Here is a 13,726-nt window from a genome sequence, read left to right on the forward strand (position 1 = left end):
TACAATTTCTATAGGCAGAATATAATTTTCTTAAGTATTTACAAAACAGATACTTTATTAACAAAGCAATCATGAAACACTAGAACCATGGTGTGGAAAGTAGGGCAATAAATGGCAAGGTATCAACCCAGTGCAGTGGACACACCTATAATCCCAGCAACTCAGAGGCTGAAGCAAGAAAATTGCAAGTTTGAGGCCAGCCTCAGCAACTTAGCAAGTTGGGGATGTGGCTCAGTGGTAAAGCACCCATAGGTTCAATCCACGATACCAAAACATCAAGAAAACGTGCGCGCGCGCGCGCGCACACACACACACACACACACACGCCAGGGCTCCCACAATGGCAAGTTATTTTAAACACAAAAGTGATTTTTTTGTAGCTATGCACTGACCCTAAAGGTATTACCACTGCCCACAGTATCTTCACACCTACTGTGTAAGTCATAAAACTTGATTCCCACAAAATACCACCAAAACAAACAAACAAACAAAAAATCCACTCAACTCATTGCTTTAACATTGATCATACATCTTAGCCACAAGCATAATAAGCGAGAATCCTCTTCAAACTGACAAAAAACAGATTATGATACAAAATAGAGGACTGAAGGATAAGTGAAATCTCAGAAAGATCATAAAATGACAGAATGAGAGCCTGCAGGGACCATCAGCAGTCATCCTGCCACCGACATGCCTGGCACGTCCACTTAGAAGCCATTTGTTCCACTCTGGTGGAAACAAAACTACTACTTTACAAAGCAGCCTAATCCATTGCTGGGTACTTCAGAGAGTCACCTCTAGATGCTGCTTAGCTTAACAGCCCTCATGAAAAAAGTATAGAGTCCAGAGTTGGAAAACAAGTTTCTGAAGGTTTAATTAATGAAACTACACCAGCTGCCTTGATCTGAACAGGGCATGTTTATTCCACCTAAAATTATAGTAGCTGTTGAACATCACTGTATTCAGTCAGCTCAACATGAGATTATGTCCATTAAAGGCTCATGCAGTTTTCATTTATATTAAGGTTAAGTGTACCTAAGTATTCTTTTTTTAAATTTGAAAGTGCCTTTAAATATTCTTCTTAAATTTCACCAGCTTTAAGATCCATCATTCCAACTTTTAAGATGGTTCTAAAAGCCCAATGTGTATTAATCATCATGATCCCTCCCAGCTTTGTGGCACTTACATATTTGACGTGTTTATGCCTGCATTGAATTTACAGATCAGGATGGGGCCAGGCCCTGAGGACCTTGTGATTCAATATAAACAATTATTTAAAAAAATTTAAAAAGCCCCTGGTAAGTGGCAGAGCCAGGCACCCTGATACCCAGCCAAACCTCAGGGTCCCACAACTAACTTTGGTACATTCACAACCAGTGTAGAGGGGACAAAAGTGGAACTCTTAGCCATCATTCAGTATTATCTCCTGTGATATTCTCACAGCCAAGTTGGAAAAACAAGGGCAGAATGAGAGAATATAGGAGCTTTGGAACCAAAATTATTCTAACTAGTTGTGGTATCTTAAGAAAAATCACAATTTCTCCAGGTCTCAATTTCCTGTCTGTGGGATGAGGTTATGGGTTCAAATCTCTAAAACCCCTTTTAAACATCAAGGTTCTAGGACATCACGATCATAGATATTAGAAGTCCTAGGACATTATGATTAGAGACATTAGAAGTCCTAGCATCTAATGTGCTCAGGAAGCAAAGTGTGAATGATCAGACCCAAAGAATACAAAATCCTTCTTCCCCATGCACACAGAAAATCTTTAAACTCACTTTGAACGCTCTGAGAAAATGCTTTGACCCAGGCATACATTTTAATAAATTTAATGTAGGTGAGAACTTCATTCATCTTCTGGACACGGTCATCAGTGGCGGCCACACACTTTCTCCTGAAATACGCAGTGAGCCGTGACATGAACATCTGAGAGGACAAGCAATGCCATGCCAAGTTAGAGCTCATTCAAAGTGAAGAATTGCATATCTGCTTAAGGTCATTTTAAATGAAGCAAGTAATCCTGTTTTCTGGGACAGACCGGATTTCATGTAGTTAGTTATGCTATTTTTTTAAATAGAAGTGATTTATTGAATTATAATCAAATATTATTCAATTCATATCTTTTTGTATGGCAGTGAGGACAAATAACTATTTATTCTCATAGTGCTCATAGGTACCGAGTGCTACCCAAGCAGAAGCAGGAGCACCCTATCAGTGAGCATCAACTGAAGATGGAGTAATTCAACCCTGTGTTACCTGGGGTAGGGTCTACCTGCTGACTTTCATTCAGACTCTTTTTCAATGTCACTGGGAGCCTTTATACAAGTGACACCTTGCTTCCTGTCTAGTCAAAATCCTGTCTGTATGGACTGAGCACTATACAGCTCCAGACTTTTCCAAACCAGATACCTGCTTTGAGGAAAATTCCAAATGCAGGGTGATGCCTACTATAATCCAATGGAAATAATTTGTCTCCTAAGGAGTAGCTGCCAAGATACAGCGAGGAGACTTACTCACCATTGTTGGATAAAAGAGGATAAAAACAGCTGATCCCAGGAAGCCTGTTGGTCCCAGAATGATGACATTATAAATCATGCCCAAGATGGCAACAACGGGTCCTCCAGCCAACAAGCTGCCAACAGCAGCTGCCTCGAACATCCTCTGCCCGTCGTTGGAGCAAATATTGATGAGCTGCAAGATGCAAAGAGCAGTGAGGGGAGCCTGCAAGGACATGGGTCACTCACTTCAGGAGGAAGATGAAGGACAAAGCAGGGCCCCAGGAAAAAGAAGGAGCTCAAACTGGGAAAGTGCACTCACCTCGCCCAGGGACTTCTCTTTAATGTTCTTTAACTTAAGGATCTTCTTAAATGCCATGGTTAGGATGGCCCCCCGCAAGCGGACACTAGTTCGGTAATTCAATGCCCAAGTCAGTGCAAGCGACCAGGACCGCACAATTTCTGTCAGAAGGAGGCCCAGGACCAACAGCAAGCTGTACTGAAGATTAGACTCTGTTGCCTGGGTGTACTCCAAGAGGTGTTTCACCATAAAGGCCTACAGGGAGAAACATACACCACTGTCAACATCCCCACGGCACCCACACACAATGTCATAGGGTTATGTTAAGTTAGAAAGAGTAGGCTGATCCATGGCACAGTGATCCGTGTGCAAAGCAAAACCATCTCAGAGGACTGAATATTACTGAAACCTGCCTACGGTCATTTACTCAGGGCATTTTGCAGGAGGCAGGTCTAATTCGAGACTTTTTTCCTTAAGGACTCCGTCAAAACCATTACTCTTTCTAATGTAACAAAAACCCTGTCCATGAGCTGAAATTAATTCTAAACACATGGTCCTTCAAAAGTATATATTGACCTTATGCCAGTATCTCCACACATGGATATATTTCTTTAAATGAAATTAAGACCTTTCTTTGTATTGTTTCAAACGTGCTTATTTGATAAAAAGGAACAGTGTACCTACAGTTGTACTGGGGAAGAGTGAGAAGTGCATTTGCAAAACATTCCTGAAAATAAACATCAGCAGTTTAATAGTATAGAAGAAAGCAAACAAAGCAGACTATCAAAAATCCAGAGACCCTCCCATGGTCCCTCCCCCCACGCCCCACTCCCTCCCAAAAACAAAAATATGTTACCTCAGGTAGCATATGTCTAACACCACCTGCAGGGAGGGAAGGCGGCCAGCCCCCAAGAACCACCGAGTGCCACCTCCAGCTCTGAGGTCCTGCAACGCCGGGGCACACACTCACACAGGCACATTCAGCGACAGTATTAAATACCAGGAAATGGGAAGTAATGTGCTTTTATTGAAAATGAAAAAATATAAAGGTACCATCTTCAAAGAGCATCTCACAAACACTGTACAAGAGCTGGAGCATTGCAGTAACATACAGTGAGAACATACAGAGTTGAGTTACACAGGGCTGGCCATCTAACAGGTCATCTGGCCTCTGACTGTTGTTTCAACTACACACAATAGAAATACAGAACAGAACCAATATCTGCTTCCAGAGTCCGAAGTAGTACATCAGGCTGACAGCATTTAATTGGTTAGGGCTCCTGAAGTTGCAATGATTCTGCAATGGAGGAGATTCTCTAGAAATAAAGACCTTGCTGCTAAGGAAAGAGAACTTAAAAACAAAACAAACAAAAAACTCCTTAAAGAGGTACTCTGCTTGAAATGGCTAATGCAATTGGTGCATTAGGCCGTGAGGAATTACCTCTGCTCAGGATAGAACACAAAATTCTAAGCCTCGAGGAAAAACTGCTGGCATCCTTCGGAGTCTTTTCAAGTCCTTGTAGCTAAAATTGATCGTGGCAAAAAATAAAACCAAACAAACTACAACAAAAGAAGACCAAACCAATCCCCCACCCTAAAGGAAGAAAAAGAATTAACTTAAAACCCATCCACCCATCTACCCTGGTTCCTTTAGTAAAGGTCAGCACACCTATGAGCCAGCACTGAGCAACAGAAAAAATGGAGACCAGGCATGATAGTCCTGAGGTAGCTAACGCTGATTTCAGAACACAGACTCTCCCTGGGTGAATGTGTGTCTCTCATTTTTCCTGAAAGTAACTCAATACCAGATATTCACTAGGCTGTAGGAGATCCCCACCAATCAGATTTATATCGAGTCCCAGAAAATAACCTGATCAAATAGAAGATTTCAGATTCTAAGAACTATTGAATTCCACCTCTCCCTCCCTCAGATATTTTTGGGTTTATATCCAGTGTTTGGGTCCCCATTGCATACAGCTGGGCTGTTGATTTACTAGCAAGAAGATTGGCTTCTTTTCCAGTATGCATCCAAAATGCAGAACTGAGTCACAGGGCCAAAGCCCCTTCTCCTTCCGTGAAGCAACTCAGTACGATGGCGTGCAGTGACGCACTTTCTCACATTCTGCGGCACTGAAGGAACAGTCTCCAAAGGAAGGCGTGAAAGGACAGCAGATTGTTGTTTGGGGTTCTTTCCTTCCCATACCTTTAGAGTGCCATTTTTCAGCACAGGGTAAGAGCATCAGCACCTCCCAGAGGGGAGGAACAGGGAAGGTAAAAGACAACAAATGTTTACACTATGTAAAACTTGCAGAGGGGGGAAAAGAGGAAACAAGCAGATTAAAGAGGTTCCAACACACAGGGTTTTTAAAAAGCAACGACATTTCAAACTATTTCATATGGAAGAAAAGAAGGTTTTCATGAAAAATCCAAACAAAATTCAGTTTTTAAAAAGTTACACATTTGTCATTTAAATCTAAACAAACTGGGAGAAAACTCGAGATTGTCAGCATAGCTGTCTGGCTGTGGAAAGCATTCCCAGTGAATAAACATTACCTTACCTGAACTCTTGGCGAGAGACTCTGCCCAGCTTGACTCTCTCATTCTGACCGCAGAATACAGCCATCCTGAAAATTCTAAAGAACAGCTTCTGTCACTGGTTCCACTACAGAGAGACTCCCCCCAAGTCCAGATCCTGACAGCACCAAGCGAGCTGCAGCTGGAGAGAGGTTGGAGGGGTGGGAACTTACCTCTCTAAAGGTTTTTCACTGTCCTTTCCCCCAGGCCCTGGGGCAGAGCTAGCAACACCAAGAGAGGGCGCTGTGGAGGCAGCCTTCTCTTGCAGGTCTATGGGCAGATGCTAACTCTTTACACACAGATCCTAGGTCAGGCCAAGTCTTTTAAAATTACCTTGGTTTAAGAAGGCCCGAAAGCATCTCTGTAACTTTAGTGATATGGTTCCTCATCTTGGGCCATAACCATACCCTAGGGATTCTGGCACTCAGTTTAACATTACTGTGATCCTTAAGCACCCCGCACAGAGTGCTGGTCCCCTGGTATCAGGAACCTTGGATCATCTTGATGCACGCATATCTAGTATGAGCTGGCCAGCAACTTAAAACACACACACATAAAAAAACACAACTTGATTGTGTTTCATTTGTTCTGTGTATGACTACAAAAATTCAGTGAGGTCTAAGGGAGAACAAGAAATAATGATGTTGTTTTTGGGGGTGAGGGGCTAGAGAATTTAGGGTGTCTGTTCTTGTGTAGATTTCTGTAAGAACAGATGAAGCCAGTTAGAAAATCATGCCAGATTAGAAAATGTGCAAAAATTTAAAATGCATCTTCCTCAAAAGGACTGAAGCCCACAAGCAGAGGTCTGCTCACTGCTAGTACTGATCTCAAAACCAGCCTGGTTCTTCAATTTCCATTTAGAAAGAAATGGATCAGAACTGGAGCTCCAAAAACAAAGTCTAGATTGTTTAGACTTTTAAATCTTTTTCTCAATGAGATGATGGATGGGTCCATTGCTTTCTCAGGTGTTCCAGGACGGAAGCCCATGAGAGAACACTGGCCTTGAGCTGCTCTTCCCGAGAGGGCAAGAAGAGAAGCGTGCTGAGTTTTCCTGTTAAAGGAAGGTGCTCTGCTTTCCCTGGCATCTAAAAGAATTTTCTAGAGATTAGCATCCCAGTGTGCTACATTATAAATAAGAGATTAAGGAATACACAGATTGCTTGAGGGAGTGACCTTAAAGACACCAAGCTGAACATGCACAGGTAACTTTTTTCCCCAAGTAAAAAATTAAAATCCCAGCAATCCATGGAATTTTTTGTTTGTTTGTTTGTTCATTTTTAGAAGAGAGTGGAATCAAGAAAACCCACTGTAGCTTTATCAAGAAAGCCTGGACACTATGCTGCTCAGATGAAAGGATTCTATGAAGGATCAGAGTAGCCACCAGCCCTGTAGTGAAACAATGACAGAAGCTCTTCTTGGGGGAAGCTGGCTCTATGGAAATGTTTGCCATTTTGGTCAATAACATAACAACATAACATTTTCGTTACATGATCCCTTTTATTTAAAACTTACATAAAAGTGTGTTAGTTGGTCAATTAATATAGAAACATAATACCAGAAAAGTAGTGTCCTCTGCTTCAGAAAACGAGATCAAAACTTTAAAAAAAGACATCAAACATTTTAAAAAACAAAATGAAAATAAAACTGTAAATTAGTGTTACCTAATCACCATGCATTTTAGGCACATACTTACCAAAACCATGAACCTCCAGCTTACCCACACACGGAAAATGCACAGTATAAGCAGTATAACTGCTCCGATGCCTCAAGGCAAATATGTAGAGAATAGATTTAATCAAAATCTCAAGTGTAAGGCAGCACAGCAGGTGTAAGAAACAGGCGCCCAGGAAACCGTGATTGTCAAAGGCTCCCTTACCTACTCTGTGTTCAAACAGACTAGGAAAAAAAACATGGCTGCCACCCCAATACTTGCCATGGTTTCCACTATATACCGACACTTGAAACAGACTCCAGGTTAGACTCTAAAAACCTCGACAGTCCTCCAACTTCTTCAGGGTTCATTTGCCAAAGGACTGTCAGATGTGATAACTCCACCTCCAAGTACTCAGAATGTCACCAACACTGGCTCACCAGCCCATGCCACACAACACTGCGCTCACCCACTCACAGCACTGCCAAGACACATCTGCCCAGACCGAGACTGTCACTTCATATCAACATACAACCAAGAAGCCTTGTCCTGTGTAGAACCAGGATCAGTTCAGTGTTACCCAACCCCAGGAAAGCAAGCCAGCTCTTCACAATCATGCCCCTCCATCCTCCTAGCTGATGACACACCTCCATTCCTCCCAAATCCACTGAACCCTTTCAACAGGTCTGGAGGCATCTCTAAAGCTGCTAACTAGCCCAAAGGTGAGCACAACCCCTGCAACAGAACGAGAGAGTTAGAGCTGGCCGTGGCCGGGCCCCTGGAGACGGTCAAAAAAGATGGTTAGAACTTACTGGTCCACTGAAGGCGCCCAGCTGTGTGATCATCAGGCACACGATGGACAGGATGAGCCTGGTGCGGCAGAAGATCCACACAACCCTTCGCAGGGAGGCAGCGTCTGGCCCAACTTCATTCAGCTCTTCTTGCCACAGTCTCTCTAGTCTTAACAAGGGCACATGTCCTCTGTTACAAACCTCCCCAGGGGAAGAGACACACCCTAGCTTCCCTCCTGCCAATGCTTTGGTCTCCAGCCTGTCACTGCACACACAAGCCTCTTCTTTAAAACTATTCACATAGTCTTCACCTCTGGAGAAAAATACCCTTTCTGGATAAACAAAGAAAATGATGAGAGCAAACCCCTTTCCTTCCACCCCCATCAAAAAGGTCTACCCCTGAATAAAATTTGTTTGTGCATAAGAATTTCCTTTCTTGAGGGTCCCAACCCTTTCTGAAGGATCCTGTGGTAAAATGCAAAGCTGCAAACTAGATTTTAATGGTACATTCAGCTACCACAAAAATGTATTCTGTCACAAGGCAGCGACATAATCTCCCTGCAGACTCAGGAAGAGAAGCGGGGCTGAGAGAGAGAAAGAAAGCCCGAGGTTAAAACAGGATTTGATTAAAATAGGAGACAAAGCAGAAGAGCAAAGGGAGAGCCATCCCCGGGTTACCCACCCTCCCCAGGACAGCTCAGCTCCTTAAAGGACACAGAGATGTGGATTTCACAATTCTGCAGCCACCCTCCTAGCTCAGGCCCTAGCACCCAGGAGAAGTAGGAGAAAAGGGTGCACCACAGATGCCTACCTTCTGTAGTTCACATCTGAAGAATCGAACTTGGACAAAGACCACACATCTTCCATTAAGAGCTCCCCCTTCTTGTGGGCCACACGGGCCAGAGAAGAAAGCCATGAAAAAGTCATGTAGGAGAAGAGCCCAGCATTATCCACTGGGTGCTGGTGTCTATGGCGAGAAACCCAAATCACAAAACTGTCAACATGCACTGAGAAGTCAGTCACTATCTAAAATACACTATTCAGTAAATGAAACCCTTGACTAAAAACAGGGTCTCCCCAACTGCCCTAATCCTAACCTATTTTTCAAAAATGATTTTGGTGCTTTGCGGATAAGTCATGAACCAGCAGAGCTTCTTACTTGGAAGTGGTCCGGATGGGCTTCAGAGTATTCAAGCCATGATGGTACTTTCCCTTGGGATGTTCCTCATCTAGAATTCTGAGTTGAGAATGCATAGAGACATCCAGGGAAAGGCCCTCCGCTCGGGCTGCTGTTTCCAAGGCATCTTGGCATTCCAACTGTTCCACCCAACAGGGAGAGAGAGACACAAGAGCAGTTCATGAACATGAGATAAAGACAAGAGCAGCAAATCCATCTGACATCAGCTCAAACTGCACATCACTTGTCCCAAGAGAAATTCCAAGGGTGAGGCAGTTAAACACTAATTGTGTGATATGAATCTATGAAGGACATTTTTAAACCAGCTATTAAAATTGTTAAGTGAACAGACCCTTGTGGTGATGGTCGAAGCACTTTCAGGTTTACAAAACTGAGCAAAGAGTCCAGCATTCCTATATATACCTCTTATCCCCTCTCCATCTCTTTATCCTATTATGAACACCTTTCCATTAGGCTGTATGCTTGTTAGAACTGATAAGCTAAGACTGACACATTATTATTAACTAATGTCTGTAGGTTCCCTCTTTGTGTTGTACACACTAAAAATTTATATATTTTGTTCACCAAAATCTTTCATCTTCTATTTTGCAATAGGTATTGAAAGTCAGTCACTTCACTACTAACTTCCAATTCTAGTGTTCATTTTCTATGACAAAAACTCCACAATCATCCCCAAGCAAACATATAGAAAGAGCAAGAATATACTCATGCCTCCTGTCTCATCAGCAACAGGGAGAGCAGATCATGGGTTCTCAGCTGGCTGCCCAGCTAAGGAGTCCCAATACTCACATTCCTGCAGCATGCTGCAGGAGGGCTCATGGGATGAAATACAAAGTTTACTATACAGTTTATAATTGTTGAAAAACTGAACTTAATAAAAGGGTGGACCAAGAATTTACAGGTGAAAACTTATGCTTTACTGTGGCACAAGCCTTCCTTTCTTCAATTTCCTTATTTTCTTCTTCTTCTCTCTGAGCAGTGAAGCTCATAAATCTTTCCAGCAATTATAGTGACATAATAACAAACAACAGATCCCTAATCAAGAAAAAGTTAAGTGGTACAGCACCTAACACAACAGACCTCACACAAAGATGAGACTCTTCTTTATTTGTTTTTGGTACTGGGTTTTGAAACCAAGGACACTGCCACTGAGTTACATTCCCAATCCCATATTTATTTTTTAAATTTTGAGACAAAGTCTTGCTAAGTTGTCCAAGATCTCATTAAGTTGCCTCGGCTGTCCTCAAAATTGTGGTCCTTCCTGAGACACTGGGATCACATGCCTGGCTCCTGGGATCTCTATTTTTAAATATCACCTCTTTTACACACACACACACACACACACACACAAGCAAATATTAGCAGAAGTGAAGGGTAGAATTTGTGCATAGGGGTAACCTGTATGCCTGGGCTAATCAAATAGAATAGTTTTAGCTTTAGTTCACAGCATAGTTAAGTATCTTTAGATAAGATAACCATTTGGTAGCAGGAAAGTACACAGACCAAGGAAGCACAGTCATTTCCTTTGTCAAAGGCAAGACAGACTCGGTTTCTAGAGAATAATAATACAACATGGCAAATGAGTCAACTCCAAAAAAAAAAAAAGCATATAAAATGTTCTTATGTATAAGTGAACACCTAATTTAGTGGTTAGAGACTATGATATGGAAAATTAATTGAAGCCTGTTAAGATTCAAACATAACAACAAAGGTTTTTCTTACCTTTAAGCTGCAAATAACACAAGGGAAAGGGGAAAAATTGGACCAAGAAACAAGAAAGATACCCTAAAAATACAAGCACACCTAGTATAAGTGAGTAGAAACCAGGACTCTGTACAAAAAGTTACAGAGACCAGGCTGATTTGGATATTCACGGCTTCAGGAGACAGTTGAAAGAATCCCACCACTTCAAGTACACATGGGGTATCTGCCAAAATGGACTATATACTGCCATATAGCAAATCTCAACAAATTTCAAAAGACTGACAACATATAATGTATCTACTCTGACTACTTTGGAATTCAGTTAGAACTCAAAGCAGATTACAAGAAATTCTCCATATGTTCAGAAATTATGCAATACACTTTTAAATCATATGAGTTAAGGAAAATATCAAATGCAAACTAGAAAATATTTTGAACTAAATGATAAGAAACTGTAATACATCAACATTTATGGGATGCAACTAAAACAGAGCCCACAGTGGAATTTTGATCGCTTTAAAAGGTAGGGGTCAAAACTATGTCACTCCTTCGTACTTATCCTAAAGAATTAAAGTCATCATCTATATGATGCCTGCATACCCACGTTTATAGTAGCACAATTTACAAAAGTCAAATTATGGAACCAGCCTCGGTGTCCATCAACAGATGAATGGATAAAGAAACTGTGGTATATATGCACAATGGAGTTTTATTCAGTCATAAAGAAAAATGAAATTTTCCATTTACAGGAAAATGAATGGAACTAAAGACCATTATGTTAAGCAAAATAAGACAAACTCAGAAGGTCAAAAGTCATATGTTTTCTTTCATATGTGGAAGTTAGGAAAAAGATAAAGAAAGTGGTAGGGATCTTATGAAAATCAAGAGGAGACTAATAGAATAGAGGAAAGGGACCAGCAGGGAAGAGAGAAAGAAGGGGAGAAGTGCTGGGGAGTGAAATTGGCCAAATTATATTGGTATATTGCATAAATGGATAAATATGTAACAACAAACCCCACCATTATAGACAACTATGATACACTAAAAAAATGTGGAAAAAAAATCTGAAAACAACAACAACAATATTTAAAAAAAATAAAGCTAGAGGTCCACAAACATTTTTTGTAAAAGGCCATAAAATGAATATTTTAGGTCTTGTGGACCAAGAGAAAAAAAATAAACCAAGGATATTATATAGGTATTTCTATTATGAGAAGAAAAATTCCCACAAAATGTTTATTGACAAAATTCAAATAAGAGTACAATTTTTTGTAATACAGAAGAATGGAATTATTTTAGGTGGAAGTAGCATTTGACTTAACTGGGGCTTAAAATAGTTCTCCCTTTCATCAAAATCAATTGTAAATCTTCATTTCTTAATGGTGACTGGTCATGAAGTTTTACAATTTTATTTTTAAAATGTCTTCACAAAGATGGGTTCTGCCAAATACTGAAATCAATCTAAATGTGATTCTAATTGATCATATTTGTCTCTTGGAAGTCATTTCAGAATTCTATTAGGTGTTTCTCTTGACATTTGCCTTCATTGTATCATTGTATTGAAGATTAAGCACTTCCATTTGAAAGCTGAGTAGAAACTACTAAATGGCAGAGTTAAATAGATAATTTTTATTGTGGCAAAATATATATAACATAAAATTTGCCATTTTAGACATTTTTAATTGTACAGCTCAGGGCCATTAATTACATTCACAGTGTTGTACAACCACTGCCACTGTCTATTTACAAAATACACAGATCTTTCTTATCATCTATGGTACTGGGGAGCAAATCCAGGGCCTGTGTATGGAAAACACATACTCTACCACTGAACTACACTCCAAGCCCAATGGATAGGATACATGGTATTTTTTTGTACTTCGATAGGTCCCAAAAGCACCTTTGGAACCATAATTTGAGCTCAGAAAATACACCCACTTGAAATGTGTAATGGAATGGAGTTTTAACTTTGAACAGCATGAGAAGTATGAGGTAGGTTTGTTTTATCTGTGATTCAAACATTAGTTGTTATCATAATTACTTCATATCATTTTACATTCCTATTAGCAATGTATGACAGATCCAGTTTCACCACATCCTCACCAGCACTTGGTATTAGCATATTTTTTTTTTATTTTAGGCATTCTAGCAGGCATGTGATGGATCTCCCCATAATTTTAATTTGCACTTCTCTAATGGTGAAGGATGTTAACTTATTATTCACTCTAATGGTGAATGGTGTAATACTTACTTTCCATCAACACATCTTTTTTGGTGAAATATCTGTTCAAGTCTTTTAACCATTTTTAAAAAAATATTTATTTTTTTTAATTGTAGTTGGACAAAATACCTTTATTTCATTCATTTATTTTTATGTGGTGCTGGGAATCAAACCCAGGGCCCCGCGCATGCTATACTAGTGCTCTACTGCTGAGCCACAATCCCAGCTCCCTTTTAACCATTTTTAAATAGATTGTTTGATTTGAATTTAGAAAGTTCTTTAAATATTCTGGATTTAAATTCTTTGTCAAATATGAGATTTGCAACCCCCCCATTTTATGGCAAGTTTTTATCCTCTTAATAATGCCATTCACAGCAAAAAGTTTATAATTTTGATGAAGTCTAATTTATTGATTTTTTTTCTTTTATACATTGTGCATTTTGTGTCATGTCTGCGAACTCTTCATCCAACCCCAGATCATTAAGATCTTCTATGTTTTCTTCTAAAAGTTTGATAGTTTCACATTGTACATTTAGAACTATGATTCATTTTGAGTTAATTTCTATATAAAGTGTAAGGCTCAGGTTAAAGTTTATTTCTTCATTGTTTATGGATGTCTAATTGTTCCAACACTTCATTTCTCCATTAAATTGCTTCTGTACCTATGTCAAAAAGTTAGCCATACATGTGTGAGTCTACTTCTGGATTCTCTTCCATTCTGGACTATTTGTTTATCCCTCCACTGATAGAACTGACTCAATTACTGGAGCTATAAAGTAAGTCTTAAAAT

At 40.2% G+C, this 13,726-nt stretch overlaps 1 protein-coding gene across 6 annotated transcripts in view; it reads right to left on the minus strand.

Annotated features, from left to right (window-relative positions):
* The window catches only part of Abcc5 (ATP binding cassette subfamily C member 5), a 77,107-nt gene that overhangs the window by 42,909 nt on the left and 20,472 nt on the right, over positions 1–13,726 (minus strand). For 5 of the 6 annotated variants that reach the window (XM_005331062.4, XM_021730348.3, XM_078043788.1 and 2 more), the window contains exons 3-8: positions 8,973–9,130; positions 8,625–8,780; positions 7,835–7,982; positions 2,819–3,052; positions 2,519–2,692; positions 1,780–1,927 (exon numbers count right to left, since the gene is read on the minus strand). In XM_005331062.4, coding sequence (XP_005331119.2) covers positions 1,780–1,927; positions 2,519–2,692; positions 2,819–3,052; positions 7,835–7,982; positions 8,625–8,780; positions 8,973–9,130 — 1,018 coding nt within the window. Of the gene's footprint in view, positions 1–1,779; positions 1,928–2,518; positions 2,693–2,818; positions 3,053–3,804; positions 5,431–7,834; positions 7,983–8,624; positions 8,781–8,972; positions 9,131–13,726 lie in introns of those variants that run through there. The other variant, XM_013361057.4, reaches the window with a different exon arrangement.

The sequence above is a fragment of the Ictidomys tridecemlineatus genome, chromosome 3 (assembly GCF_052094955.1).
Source record: "Ictidomys tridecemlineatus isolate mIctTri1 chromosome 3, mIctTri1.hap1, whole genome shotgun sequence".
NCBI lineage: Eukaryota > Metazoa > Chordata > Mammalia > Rodentia > Sciuridae > Ictidomys > Ictidomys tridecemlineatus.